General features: G+C 44.0%; 2 protein-coding genes across 2 annotated transcripts; one reads left to right on the plus strand and one right to left on the minus strand.

Annotated features, from left to right (window-relative positions):
- Positions 1–8338: 8338 nt before the first annotated feature.
- On the plus strand, positions 8339–9358 carry LOC147548494 (uncharacterized). Its single transcript, XM_086668061.1, has one exon. The coding sequence runs from the start codon at positions 8339–8341 to the stop codon at positions 9356–9358; it is 1020 nt and encodes a 339-aa protein (XP_086524187.1).
- Positions 9359–12471: 3113 nt separating this feature from the next.
- Positions 12472–13188, minus strand: LOC147548495 (uncharacterized). Its single transcript, XM_086668062.1, has one exon. It carries the CDS (start codon positions 13186–13188, stop codon positions 12472–12474), a length of 717 nt encoding a protein of 238 aa, XP_086524188.1.
- Between the last annotated feature and the right edge of the window lie 2427 nt (positions 13189–15615).

The raw sequence follows: 15615 nt of genomic DNA on the forward strand, positions 1-15615 counted from the left end.
TTTGGATATCGAAGCGTCTTGTCCCTCGGTCTAGATATTTCAAGCTAACTTAGACTAAAAAGGAAAGGAAACAAAGATAAATGAGGGTTTGATCGAATAAGGTGATAAGAGAATAAAACAAACAAGTAAAATAACTAAACTAAACAATAAAAGTAAACGGGCGAGAGAGATTCGAGAGAAGTGTCGGAGGAACAAGAGTCGGGAGGCAACAAGAGTCGGGAGATAACTAAGTGAGAAAGGTGTCGAACCGGGAATCCATAATGATAAATCTACAGCTATGTATGGTCCGATCTAATGTTCCTAAGTATAATCGATGTTCGACTCCTAAGGTGATGTCTATAAGCACTACGTATATCCGAAGATCATACTTAGTCAAACAAACGTCATAATCGGTTAATCCCGAGTCAACGAAAGTGTTGTCTAGTCGCCTAACTATGTGAAGTGCATGACAAGACACATGAAATTATGACTTAGACTACGATCGATATCGAATACTTCGTTTCGTCTATTAACTATGCGAAGTGCTTGACAAGACACATGAAAATACGATCAAAACGATAATCGAAATAAATGAACATCAATTTATAATCAAAATATCAAATCATATTAAACATAATCACGAATTCATCACATTTCATCTCATATAATCGACACACTAAAGTTACCTAAACATGGTGATTGAATAAGAAATGGAAAGGAAATGATGAGAGAATCCCCCTTTTTCGATGTGGTTCGAGGCCATGATCGTCGGAAAATATGAGTATTTAGAGTGCAGCCGATGTCCCCTTAACAAATTTTGGGTTCCCCATAGCGACCACCATCATCTTCTCCATTTAGAACACAACCTCCATTAAAGCTAACCCTAGCTTTCTCTCTCTAGAAATTTGTAGCCCAAAATCAAATCAAATCACATGGGAAGCTAGCCAAGGACATGAGAAGTAAAAGCCCCATGGTTTCGGATCAAAAAGGTCGCCGGAAAAATCAGAAAATCCGGCCAACACAAGCTTTTCCCGAGCCGGTAGCTGCTGTCGCGCACGTCCCACAACCGTCCCGTGCTCCATGACGTGAAACCCGAGCCCTCCATGAAGATCCGAGCTGCTGGTCGCGTGCAAGAGAACTCGGAGCTGCTGTTCCGGTCGTTTTCCAGCCATCCCGTGCGCTGCTCACGCTGTTGATGTCGTTCTCTCCCGGGCTGTTGTGCTGCAGCTCCCGTTCCCTTGTGATTGCAGCAGTCCCGAGCTGCTGCTCCTATTGCAGCTCGGGCTGCTGCTCGGCCGGCCAAGCTAGGCCGGCCTATGCTTGGCCGGCCCTCCTCCTTCTTCCTTCTCTCTTTCACTCTCAACCCTTCAAGCTCTTGAACCACAAAGCCTCAAGTTTCTAGCCTCCTTTCTCCCTCTCTCTTCGTTGTTTAATGATGAAGAAGATGAATAGTGTCTTGACCCTCTCTTTTTACTCAAACCCTAGACTTACTCAAAACTTGCCTTTGACTCAAACTTGAGTCCATAAAGAGGGTGCCTCCAAAATCTCTTCCTTCTTTCATCTTCTTTGGGCTTGGGTTTTATTCCTTCATATCTAGGCTCTTGGGTTTTAGACTTGGGCTTTAATCTTCACTTGGAAATCAAGGGGGGTGCCTTCATAGAATCTTTGTTTTAAGACCGAACCTCGACTTCTTTCTTCCACAACTTCCCCATCCGAACTCGGAATTGACTTCCGTTTTCATCGTTAGACTCGTCTTTGACTCCTCTTGTCATATGATTTGCTTGAAATATTTTTCTCTCGTTTTCGGCACATGAAATGATAGTGACAATTCGTTCCCTTTATTCCGGTTTACACGCTTAACTCCAAAATAAGTACCTAACATGAAAAACACATAAAATATTATTGATAACACTCGAAAATGACTAATTAGTCTAAGTCAGGCTCTCCAAATGTGACATTTTCGTGTCACATCAAGATCCCCAAACTTAAACTTTGCTAGTCCTCGAGCAAATAAAACAAAATACAAGCCTAACTCAGTTTCGGAGGCATCCCGGTTGCATTTAGCGTATGCAACAAGCCGTTAAACCCTAGGTTACCCCTAGTGGACGAGTGTGGTCTCGTGAGGGTTTCCATAGATGACACCCACAAACATCGTGGTTTCAAATACACAAGGGTCCAACATCCAAATCATAGATAAACATAGTTCACATAGTAAAGGGTTTAAGCATGTCAACACATAATGAATCAAGTAAATAAGTTCATGTAAAAGCTAAGGGCCCCTTCACTAATGATCTTACCCAAAAATGCAAGTGTCACACCATAATGAGCAACATCTATGTTCCGAAGCCACAACGCCTTGATTCCTAGTTTAGTACATTTCGCCTCGACTTCGGCCTCACGGGCATACGCTCCAAATATGAAATCACTCAAGAATGGTTCGCTCGTATGTGTGAGTGTGATCACTAACATGGACTCAACACATAAAAAGGGGTGAGGACAACATTTTGGAACGAATGATCTTCGAAAAGAAATTAGCCACTAAATAGAGTGGGGAAGCTCACTCGCCCTTCTCACCCATTCTACCCTCTAAGAATGCCTTCTAAAGGTTAACGGATACTAGAAATGGATGATGATGGTGGATCCCCGAGAATGTCGAACTCTTCATGATAGAACCTCTTAAGCATTTCCACATTCGTTTCTTGCTTCGAATACTTATTCATGAACATACACACAAACACAAATTTATACAATCACATCACTCACACAAAAGAGCTAACATGCTCAAACATAACATAAACAACTTTATTAATCATTCTTCTTTTTTTTTCTTTTTGTCTTTCTTTCTTTTCTTTTTCTTTTTTTTTTTTTTCATTTTTTTTTCTTTTTTTTTTTTCTTTTTTTTCTTTTTCGTAACACAAATACAATCAACCAAAACAAAATACAATACGCATAACTCTATTCTTGCAATCAACTTTTCATTTCATACTTGCTCTTGACATTATTCATTCTTTCTTCTCATGTCTTCATTCTCGGGATATAAGATGATAGATGATGATGGAGTATCCGCCTCCCTCTAATTGGCAATCTCATTGGGTTTCATGGACTACAAGGGCAAGGTTTATTCGCTATCCTAATGTCACTCCTAGTGGCTAAGGAAGTTGAGCACACGAGATCAAATGAGCTCTTTTAATAGTTACGAGGTTGAGTAGCTCTTCATTCTACTCGGAGTTAGCGTGGAAGAGTACACACGAAGGACAATTTAGGCTTTGAGCTCTCACATGGGTTAAGTCTCCACTAATGACTACTCTAGGTTTCTTAGAAATGTTTCTTCTTCACTAAGATGTTACTCCCATAGCATAACAGAAGCACTCAAGGACTCGACTTTCATGCAAAGACCATTAGCAATCACAAAACTCATCAACTCGACACATATGCATCAACATTCTTAAAACTATCACTATAATCACATGCAAGTCTACTCAAAACGTTCAAAAATTTTCAAATTTTTGGCTAATTTGAACCCTTTTGTCTTTGAAACCCATGGTCATGCATTGGTTATGGTCATATCCCGCATCCCCAAACTTAAAACTAACATTGTCCTCAATGTTCTAAGCATACACTCACCAAAAGATAACGAGGCACATCAATTTAAAGAGAAGAATGGAAAGATATTACCATAACCGAAGGAGATAAAAGATGATACTACCAAGACTCATGTATAACGAGGTTCCAAGTTGATGCCAAGCTCACGCCATCCCCAAACTTGGAACAAACCACGCCTTAGAAGTAAAACATATAAGAAATGTTCCTAAAATATCCAAAAATATAATGAGAATGAAGCACATAAAAAGCAAGACCATATAAAATGACCACTCACGCGGGATCACTCGATTGCATTTAGCTATGCAATTAGCCTTTGATTCTCTTGTTTTCACACAAGAGCACGAGTTATGTCTCGCGGAGGGTTTCCAGAGATGCTACCCACAAACATCAAGACCCATCTTAATCGGCTAACGATCATATAGCAAAAGACGGAAGATTTGGGGGTCAACCCAAAGAAAGCTATATACAAATGGTAGAAGTCTCACAACTATGTTTAACCAAAGAAGTGCACGTGAGACGAAAACCGAAAAGAGGCCATCCCCAAACTTAGTGGATGCACGGTCCATTAAGTTAGCATGAATGCTAGGGGCGACGACTAAAAAGTCGTCAAAAGGATCGACATACAATTGAAGGGTCACGAAGTCGGTCGAAGGTAAAAAGTCAAACTCAAGCTTAGTGGATAAAACATCCACTAAGTCCCTAGATATGCTAGGAAAGACGTCCGAAGTGTCCCATAAGGGGTCAACGACCGAGTCTGAGATCATGTGGAAGGTCGAACTAGACTCTAAGGGTAAGGCAATAGGCTCGGGGACCAAGTCAAGGTCCGTAATTTCCTTAGGTAAATGGTCCGATAAACTATCCATTATGTCTCTAACTACTATGTCATCGACGTCCTTAAAGGCATCGGGAGCCTCAAAGTTAGGCATAACACCTTCCATTCTACATAACCCATCCAAATAATCACAAGTGCTAAAGATTGGAAAGTTCAACATTGTGTGATTCCCATGTTTGCTCGTCGAGCTATCATCCTCAACATCAAAATCTAATGTAGTCGAATCATGGTGAGTTAACAATGGTCGAGGGAATGAGCAATGAGGGTTATCTGTCAATTCATGTTCAAAGGGTCTACCAGGAGCTTCTTCGACATTTAACTTAAGACTAGAGTTAGGTGTATTACCCTCACCATCATTCATAGTCTCCTCTTGAGTTTGGGGTGCGCAAACCCCTTCCTCGTTGATGATAGGCTCCGACTCAATTCTATCAACAATATTGAGAATCCATTCCGTGATCTCTTTGATTTCTCGATTGAATCTAGTTTGGTACTCTAAAATTGCTTGGAGAGTATCTTCTGACATCTCCTCGTAATAAGGCACATGAGTATAACTAGACGAAGACTCTCGCGGAACACGGATCATGGGGCAATACTCGGTCAAATGGTCTAAGCTCGCACAAATAGCACAAACCGGCCTAATGGTCTCCATGGTCCTTTCTTCACTACCTTCATGTAGATACCTAGACTCGACTCTTTGAGTGGAATCATAGAGTCGGGAATTGTAATCACTAAATGAACCGTTTATATATGTTTGTCGATAGTCACGAAGACTTCGACGTGTTCGATCAATACTAATAGAACTACGGTTATCATCAAATGACAAATCCATACATGAAGGTGTGGTCATCCCAAATTCTTGTCGATAGTCTTGAAGACTCTTACGGGGTTGATAACCCTCATGCTCATAATTCCTAAAACCATGTTCATGACGAGTCTGACCGACTCCATACATCCGTCGATATTCACCTATGGTTATCCTAGGTCGGTCAGGCTCAACTCGCCTATTCCTATCACTAGTCGGAACATTCCTATGTAAATTTGAGTAGTCCTGATGACTTGTAGATGGTCGACTAGTGTTGGAAAGGGTTCGCATAAGGTCATTCTCATCAAATGACCAACTTGCCATGATCTCACAATATTCAAGGATACTAACACACAATCGCAAAATGGGAACAAACACTTATAGACTAACAATCACACACAAGTAAAAAGGAAGAGATAGGATGTGATACTATCGAGTGCTCCTCTCGTTTCGTTCGTCTTTCTTCTTAAGCTTCTCGATTCCTTCCTTTTCCTTCGCCTTTATGTCACTTTTGGCTCTTTTCTATAAACCGGTACCTAAAAAAAAAGTGAAATTAAGAAAGTACAAAATAAAATAAAGACGTCTAAGAAGCAAATAACACTAAACTAATGAACAAAACAACTAACGCTATCCTAACTACTAATCCTATCCCCGGCAGCGGCGCCAAAAACTTGATGCACCCGAAAAGGTTACACACCCAAGCGGAGGTATCAAGTAGTAATCCGGCAAAGCCGGGATCGATCCAAGGATAGGAAGGTAGTTTGGATATCGAAGGGTCTTGTCCCTCGGTCTAGATATTTCAAGCTTACTTAGACTAAAAAGGAAAGGAAACAAAGATAAATGAGGGTTTGATCGAATAAGGTGATAAGAGAATAAAACAAACAAGTAAAATAACTAGACTAAACAATAAAAGTAAACGGGCGAGAGAGATTCGAGAGAAGTGTCGGAGGAACAAGAGTCGGGAGGCAACAAGAGTCGGGAGATAACTAAGTGAGAAAGGTGTCGAACCGGGAATCCATAATGATAAATCTACAGCTATGTATGGTCCGATCTAATGTTCCTAAGTATAATCGATGTTCGACTCCTAAGGTGATGTCTATAAGCACTACGTATATCCGGAGATCATACTTAGTCAAACAAACGTCATAATCGGTTAATCCCGAGTCAACGAAAGTGTTGTCTAGTCGCCTAACTATGTGAAGTGCATGACAAGACACATGAAATTATGACTTAGACTACGATCGATATCGAATACTTCGTTTCGTCTATTAACTATGCGAAGTGCTTGACAAGACACATGAAAATACGATCAAAACGATAATCGAAATAAATGAACATCAATTTATAATCAAAATATCAAATCATATTAAATAGAATCACGAATTCATCACATTTCATCTCATATAATCGACACACTAAAGTTAGCTAAACATGGTGATTGAATAAGAAATGGAAAGCAAATGATGAGAGAATCCCCCTTTTTCGATGTGGTTCGAGGCTAAGATCGTCGGAAAATATGAGTCTTTAAGGTGCAGCCGATGTCCCCTTAACAAATTCTGGGTTCCCCATAGCGACCACCATCATCTTCTCCATTTAGAACACAACCTCCATTAAAGCTAACCCTAGCTTTCTCTCTCTAGAAATTTGTAGCCCAAAATCAAATCAAATCACATGGGAAGCTAGCCAAGGACATGAGAAGTAAAAGCCCCATGGTTTCGGATAAAAAAGGTCGCCGGAAAAATCAGAAAATCCGGCCAAGATTCCGGCCAAAATGCATAAAATCCGGCCAACACAAGCTTCTCCCGAGCCGGTAGCTGCTGTCGCGCACGTCCCACAACCGTCCCGTGCTCCATGACGTGAAACCCGAGCCCTCCATAAAGATCCGAGCTGCTGGTCGCGTGCAAGAGAACTCGGAGCTGCTGTTCCGGTCGTTTTCCAGCCATCCCGTGCGCTGCTCACGCTGTTGATGTCGTTCTCTCCCGGGCTGTTGTGCTGCAGCTCCCGTTCCCTTGTGATTGCAGCAGTCCCGAGCTGCTGCTCCTATTGCAGCTCGGGCTGCTGCTCGGCCGGCCAAGCTAGGCCGGCCTAGTGTGCTGGGCGGCCTATGCTTGGCCGGCCCTCCTCCTTCTTCCTTCTCTCTTTCACTCTCAACCCTTCAAGCTCTTGAACCACAAAGCCTCAAGTTTCTAGCCTCCTTTCTCCCTCTCTCTTCGTTGTTTAATGATGAAGAAGATGAATAGTGTCTTGACCCTCTCTTTTTACTCAAACCCTAGACTTACTCAAGACTTGCCTTTGACTCAAACTTGAGTCCATAAAGAGGGTGCCTCCAAAATCTCTTCCTTCTTTCATCTTCTTTGGGCTTGGGTTTTATTCCTTCATATCTAGGCTCTTGGGTTTTAGACTTAGGCTTTAATCTTCACTTGGAAATCAAGGGGGGTGCCTTCATAGAATCTTTATTTTAAGACCGAACCTCGACTTCTTTCTTCCACAACTTCCCCATCTGAACTCGGAATTGACTTCCGTTTTCATCGTTAGACTCGTCTTTGACTCCTCTTGTCATATGATTTGCTTGAAATCTTTTTCTCTCGTTTTCGGCACATGAAATGATAGTGACAATTCGTTCCCTTTATTTTATTCCGGTTTACACGCTTAACTCCAAAATAAGTACCTAACATGAAAAACACATAAAATATTATTGATAACACTCGAAAATGACTAATTAGTCTAAGTTAGGCTCTCCAAATGTGACATTTTCGTGTCACATCAGAGCTACTGGCAGAGATTTCGCAACCTCATGGTTCAGGTTCCCGACCTGGATCAAACTTCGCTTTTGTCTCCTTGCAGAGAGGTCTCAGACATGATGACGTAATCAAAGATATCTCAGGGAGAAAGCCGGGCAGCCTCGCAGATCTGATAGAAAGGTTGCAACAGTTTATCAGAGCAGACGAGAATTATTCGCGGATGAAGGAGGTGGCCAATATTCCTTACGAAAGTGAACGCCCCCGAAAAAGAGAAAGGGAAGAAGTCAGGCTACCCATGGAATGAGAGCGAGGCAGGAGGCCCAGGGCGTACTTCGCAACGTACACCCCCTAATGAAAGGAAGGGAGGAAATCTTGCACGTAATGATAGCAAAAGGAAAGGCTGAAATTTCCAAACCCAATGACGACCGAGGAGAGTTCGTCTCCAAAGATATGACTACATGGTGTGTCTTTCAAAGAGGCTACGGCCACAAGACCAACGACTGTCGACACCTCAAGAATCTAATTGAGGAGATGGTAAGAAAAGGAGAACTGGATAAATACATCCATAAAGAACAACGACCTTACGAACACCGAAACAAAAAGCCAGTAAACAGGACAGAAATCAGATTGAGATCTGAAATCAACGGGCAGTGCCCCATTTCTAGAAAGGCAAACAAAGGTTCAGAAGGGTCCACCGGAGTAATGGGGAATATCAATACCATAGCAGGAGGACCTACCCTCGGAGGAACAACCAAAGGCGAACAACGCAGATACGCCATCGAAGCAAAAAACCAGCCGGTCTTCCTAATCAAGCCTACCGTGGAAACTCCACCCATTGTCTTTACAGACGATGATCTGGTTGGGGTAATAATTCCACGCGCAGATCCGCTGGTAATAACAGCCGTAGTTGCCAATTGGAGGATAGGACGCATTCTAGTCGATACAGGGAGCTCCACGGAGGTCATGAGTCGAACGTGCTTCCAGAAACTCGGGGTAAGCGAACGCCATCTCAAATCTTATAAATCATGTTTGACAGGATTCGGAGACAATCAGGTCGAAATGGACGAAATAACAACCCTGGCAGTACTAATCTGCGAAGGAGAATCAGCAAAGGCGATAATGCTAAACTTCGCAATCGTTGATAAGATGTATGCTTATAACATCATACTGGGCAGAAACTTCCCGAGGGAGTCAGGAGCAATAGTTTCCCTGAACCACCTAATGATGAAGTTCCCAATTCCGGGAACGAATCTCATCGGAACGGTCAGGGGAGACAAGAAAATAGCCAGGGAATGTTATCTCGTCTCCGCCCAGGGCTGCGAGCAAGAAGAAGTGAATCCAGTCAACGTTGGAGGAGACAAACTGTTCTACGGTGATCCAACGGCAGATATGCAGAGCTGAAAAACTAAGGTCATCACTACCCCTACTATCTTTCCTTTTTGAACAAAGCCATTAGGCAAAAGAAGTAGCATTACTAGCTACATATCTTACCTTATAAAATAAAAATGTTTTTATAGCACAAAACACTATAAAAGGAGGAGTCCTAATTAAACTCATCTCGCTCTAAATCGACCAGGTAGCCCGTAGCCCTAACAGCTAAAGCCACGACCAGGGGACCTAAAGGCAGCCTTGGTAGGTGAGAGCAGCGACCAAGGGCGATGGGGGGGCCTTTTATAGGCGATGTTAGGCCGACTATGATCAGTGGCAGTGGTGAGGCGGTTGTCGTCAAACCAATATAGAAGTTACCTCTTTTGCGTATCTAGGGTTTCCCTTCGAGTCTATCCCGTATCTCTGATAAGTGCAAGTTCCTAAGTTCAAGGATACTTCGTTGTTATCTTGCCGGAGTGATAGACTCTAAGGGAGAAGTTTCCTCCTTTAGATACGTGGAGTCCAACCGGGCTTAAACACTTCTAGATGTGTAACCGACTGAGATCTTTCTGCTGGAAAGTCCGGGATTAAGTCATTAGGTTGCGCAGCGCTGATATCTTCCCAGTTCTGGGCATAAGATATGGGTCGAACCTGTGGAGACCACCCTTATTTCTTTAGAAATCCCAGGGCTGATCTATCCATGCCAAGGGCATTTTTTGCAGAGCTAGTTTCTTCTGGCCGACCTCCCTGTTGTGGGAATGTGTGGTGGACCATCAGGGGTTTTAGCTTTCCTGCTGCCTCAGGCCGAGCTGTTTCAAGAGACTTCTGGTCTGATCTTTGACTCTTCAGACGTTAGTCAACGTCTGGACATTTTATGCATCATCATGAGTCCCGCCACTCCTTAGTTGAAAGTAGAGAGACTAAGGAGTAGAAGTAACTCGTGTTTTTTTACTTTGAACGCCAGAAGTCGAAGGTTTTACCTATCCCGGAGCTGTATCGTAAAGCTCTTCGGGCCTTACCTAAACCGTGGCTGTTTGGTGGAGTTCCGTCTTACGGTCAGTGCTCTAGAGTTGATTGATATTCATGAATTGGAGATTCTCTTTGATTAAGTGTTAGCTCTGCTAGAGCCGATCCGGCTCTATTCTGACACGTGGCTTATTGTTCCAGGGCACGTTTCGTCTTCTGCGCAAGTAATTAATTTCTTTCCATGCGTGATTTTGTGACGTCACAGATTTGATTCTCTGATTGCATGTTTTCGGCGCTGATCTTTTGGATCTCTTCACACGGCAACCTACTCTGCCATTTGTGGACGCGTGGAACGTCGTGACTGGTGAACGAGGCATGTCTCCTTGAAATCCGCGGAAGCCTCTTTGGTAACCGCAATTCTTGCGCTGTTTGCACTTCCTAGTTACTGTTCTGTTGAGTGTTTTCAAGGCGCGTCTGGTTTATCTCCTTTAATTCTTCTTATCTATTTCCGAGAGGTCTCTTGGTTTTCCTCTCATTATAAATAGCTTGCTTTTGCCTCCCAATTCTCCATTACCAAAAATTTTGAAAAACATCTCGGTTGTTCTTTTCTTCTGTTGTTGCTTCGTCATTTCTTCTTGTTTACTTCCCAAAGGTTCAGGATGAGGCCCCTGTTTGAGTTTATGCCAAGCGTTTGCTTTGATGGATGTTTCTTCATAATGACCGTGATAAAGGATGGGTTTCTTTATAATGGCCGTGATAATTTCACGCGCCGTTATGTTTGAGCCCGGAGGAAGGTAGAGATCATCAGTACCTTTTCCAGCTTAGGTGTTCAGGTTCAGGTGATGACCATAGGGCCTCTTCGTCCTTTGTCGTGCACTGGTCTTGATTGCTCACGCTGAGGGGGATACCTGAGGGTCTTTGCTCTTTTTTCTTTTCCCAAATTTCGTGACGACTCCTCTAGCCGTTCACGCTTTTGGTTTGTTTTCTTTTCCCTCAACAATTGGGGGTATTCTTGTAACTTCTTTTATAATAGACCCAAGTGCCAGTGGTGGTTTCAGCCTTGGTAGCTACGGAGGCTATCCTGTCCCTGATCGTGGCTTTCGCTTAGCAGGGCTGTTTAAATTAGGGCCCTTGATCGCTGCTCTCACTTACCAAGGCTGCCTTTAGGTCCCCTGGTTGTGGCTTTCGCTGTCAGGGCTACCTGCTCGATTCAGAGCGAGATGAGTTTAATTAGGACTCCTTTTTATAACATTTTGTGCTAAAAAACATTTTTATTTCATAAGGTAAAATATGTAGCTAGTAATGCTACTTCTTTTGCCTAATGGCTTTATTCAAAAAAGGAAAGATAGTAGGAGTAGTGATGACCTTATTTTTTTAGCTTTGCATATCTGCCGTCGGATCGCCGTAAAACACTTTGTCTCCTCCAACGATTACTGGATTTACTTCTTCTCGCTCGCAGCCCTGGGCGGAGACGAGATAACATTCCCTGGCTATTTTTTGGTCTCCCCTGACCTTTCCGATGAGATTTGTTCCCGGAATTGGGAACTTCATCATAAGGTGGTTCATGGAAACTATTGCTCCTTATTCCCTCAAGAAGTTTCTGCCCAGTATGATGTTATAAGCATACACCTGACAACCGATTGCGAAGTTTAGCATTATCGCCTTTGCTGATTCTCCTTCGCCGATCAGTACTGCCAAGGTTGCTATTCCGTTCGTTTCGACCTGATTGTCTCCGAATCCTGTCAAACAAGATTTATAAGGTTTGGGATGGCGTTCCCTTACCCCGAGTTTCTAGAAGCACGCTCGACACATGACCTCCGTGGAACTTCCTGTAGCGACTAGAATGTGTCCTATCCTCCAATTGGCAACTACGAATGTTACTACTAGCGGATCTGCGTGTGGAGTTATTACCCCGACCAAATCGTCGTCTGTGAAGACAATGGGTGGAGTTTCGACAGCAGGCTTGATTAGGAAGACCGACTGGTTTTTTGCTTCGTTGGCGTATCTGCGCTGTTCGCCTTTGGTTGTTCCTCCGAGGGTAGGTTCTCCTGCTATGGTATTGATATTCCCAACTACTCCGGTGGCCCCTCAGGACCTTCGTTTGCTTTTCTAAAAATTTTGCCCTGTCCGTTGATTTCAGATCCCGATCCGATTCCTGCTTTGTTTACCGACTTTTTGTTTCAATATTCGTAGGGTCGTTGTTCTTGATGGATGTATTTATCCCGTTCTCCTTTTCTTACCATCTCCTCAATTAGATTCTTGAGGTGCCGATAGTCGTCGGTCTTGTGGTCGTAGCCTCTATGAAAGGCACACCACACAGTCATATCTCTGGATCCGAACTCTCCTCGGTCGTCATTAGGTTTGGGTAGTTCAACCTTTCCTTTTGCTATCAGTATCTGCAAGATTTCCTCCCTTCTTTTCATTAGGAGGGTGTATGTTGCAAAGTCAGCCCTGGGCCTCCTGCCTCGCTCTCGTTCCCCAGGTAACCTGACTTCTTCCCTTTCTCTTTTTCGGGGGCGCTCACTTCCGTAAGGAATATTGGCCACCTCTTTCATCCGCAAGTAATTCTCCTCTGTTCTGATAAATTGTTGCAACCTTTCTATCAGATCTGCGAGGGTGTCTGGCTTTCTCCCTGAGATATCTTTGATTATGTCATCTTGTCTGAGACCTCTCTGTAGGGCAACAAAAGCAACGTTTGATTTTAGGTCGGGAACTTGAACCATAAGGTTGTAAAATCTTTGCCAGTAGCTCGCCAGCGTTTCGCTTTTTCCTTGTACTACGTTGAACAGCTCTTCGGTCCCTCTCTTGATACTTGTGCTTCCTTGGAAAGCCTCGCAAAAAACCTCGGCAAGCTGGTCAAAAGACTTTATTGACCCGGGGGTAGCGCTTGGTACCATGCCTGAGCTGGTCCTTTTAGGATGGTGGCGAACACCACACACCATATATTTCGGTTGGTCGTGCATAGATTCATCCTCGCAGCATAGTTGTTAATGAATACCCCTGGATCTTCCACGCCATGATAGTGCTCCAGGGCGGGACACTTGAAGTTGGCCGGTTTTTCGAATTCCAGTATTTCCCGGCAGAGAGGTGGCTTTCCAATTACAGTCCTTCCCCAGAGTTTGTCCTTCTCCTTTTCTCTTGTTAGTTCTGCTACTTGGTGTATGAGCAACTCGCATAGGGTAGGTTCGTCCACACACCCCTCGCCTATCCCAGCATTCTTGGGGGTATAAGGTTCGTTTGGATTTTGCACGCCTTGTTCCCTCAAGATACTCTCCAAGATGCATCTGGTCGCCTAGTTGCAGAGTTAGGGCCTCAGGTGTGTATGTGTCTCCAGGCGAGAAGAGCCTTCTCGCGAACGTCTTGAGCACTTCTTTCCTCTCATGAGGTGTTGCAACCCTTCTGGCTATCTCAGCCTTGCGGAGGCTTTCCTCCAATCGTTTCGCGTCCTCGTCCCTTAGGAGGTATACAGTCTTGAGTTGTTCAAGTTCTGCAGCGAGATCATTTGCACTCCGGGATCTATGGGATGTCCCTTGTAGGGTGTGCTTGTCTGAGGACATGCTTGTCTGAAGAACTCAGGGAAGTAGTTAGTTCTGAAAAAGTATTGAGTAGGATTTGACTTACCGAATGTAGTGATTTGCTGGAGAGATCCCCTCCTTCTAGCGACAAATGCTGATGTCGAAAATTGGCTCCCGGTTAAATCAGCATGAAAAAGAGAGTTGATGCATGACAACCTCTGTTATGATGGAATATTCTGTTTGGAGAGGTGAGATTCCTCTGCTCTGCTCCGCTTCTCTGCTCTGCTCTGCTTCCCTGCTCTGCTCCGCTTAGACTCCTAGCTCCAGCTCCTTACTCCTTGCTATTGTTGGTCTGTTCCCGAGGGGGGAAAATCTGCAAAGGGTTCGAAAACCGCTCCGACGCTCAAGACAGTCAGGTTGCTCTTTGCAGTAAAAGAATGAATATGGATTGATCCTTTTGGGGGGCGAGTTATGAGAACTCTGAGTTTTGGGTGGTTTTTTTTAGTGAAGAGATCGTGTCCTGAGAAGGACGATGTGGGGGGCCTTTTGTAGGCGATGTTAGGCCGACTATGATCAGTGGCGGTGGTGAGGCGGTTGCCGTCAAACCAATATAGAGTTACCTCTTTTGCGTATCTAGGGTTTCTCTTCGAGTCTATCCCGGATCTTTAATAAGTGAAAGTTCCTAAGTTCAAGGATACTTCGTTTATATCTTGCCGGAGTGATAAACTCTAAAGGAGAAGTTCCCTCCTTTAGACACGTGGAGTCCAATCGGGCTTTAACACTTCAAGATGTTTAACCGACTGAGATCTCTCTAGAAAGTCCGGGATTAAGTCATTAGGTTGCGCAGCGCTGATATCTCCCCAGTTCTGGGCGTAAGATATGGGCCGAACCTGTGGAGACCCCTTTTGTTCCTTTAAAGATCCCAGGGCTGATCTATCCATGCCGAGGGCATTTTGTGCAGAGCTGGTTTCTTCTGGTCGACCTCCAGTTACGGTAACGTGTGGTGGACCATCAGGGGTTCTAGCTGTCCTGCTGCCTTAAGTCGAGTCGTTCCAAGAGACTTCTGGTCTGATCTTTAACTCTTCTGACGTTAGTCAACTTCTGGACATTTTATGCATTACTACTGACTCGGAAACTACCTAAAAACGCCAGCGAAGCCAGAAAAATACGCAGGAACGCTGCAAGGTATACCCTGTTAGGAGGACTGTTATACCGAAAATCCTTGATTCACCCCCTGCGACGCTGCCTAGCAAAAGACGTACAGGAATACATTATGAAGGAGATGCACGGAGCAGCAGCTGGATATCACGCAGGTCCAAGAACTTTGAACAGACATCTTACCCTTGCAGAGTATTATTGGTCAGGGATGTTAGAATGTTGCATAAATAATACCAGGCATTGCACGCCATGCCAGATGTACGCTAACGATAATCGCTTGCACACCACGGAGCTGACGCCTATCGTGAGCCCTTGCCCCTTCGCGCAATAAGGAATCGACTTAGTGGGACCATTTCCGGATGGCACGGGAGGAAAGAAGATGTTGCTAGTCATGGTGGATTACTTCACCAAATGGGCGAAGGCAGTGGCATTAACTAGGACTCACACACAAGAGATTGTGTGTATATTGTGGACGAACATAATAACCAGGTTTGGAGTCCCAAGGATCCTGGTCATGCATAACGGACCTCAATTCAACAACGACGCCATAAAGGAGTTCCTTACACAGTATGGGATCAAGCCGGCTTACGTTAGCCCCGCACACCTTGCTAGAAACGAACAAGTTGAGGTAACCAACAAAACTCTGGTTAA

This window comes from Eschscholzia californica, unplaced genomic scaffold (assembly GCF_041429995.1).
Source record: "Eschscholzia californica isolate CP2 unplaced genomic scaffold, dmEscCali1.0.p SCAF_3, whole genome shotgun sequence".
NCBI lineage: Eukaryota > Viridiplantae > Streptophyta > Magnoliopsida > Ranunculales > Papaveraceae > Eschscholzia > Eschscholzia californica.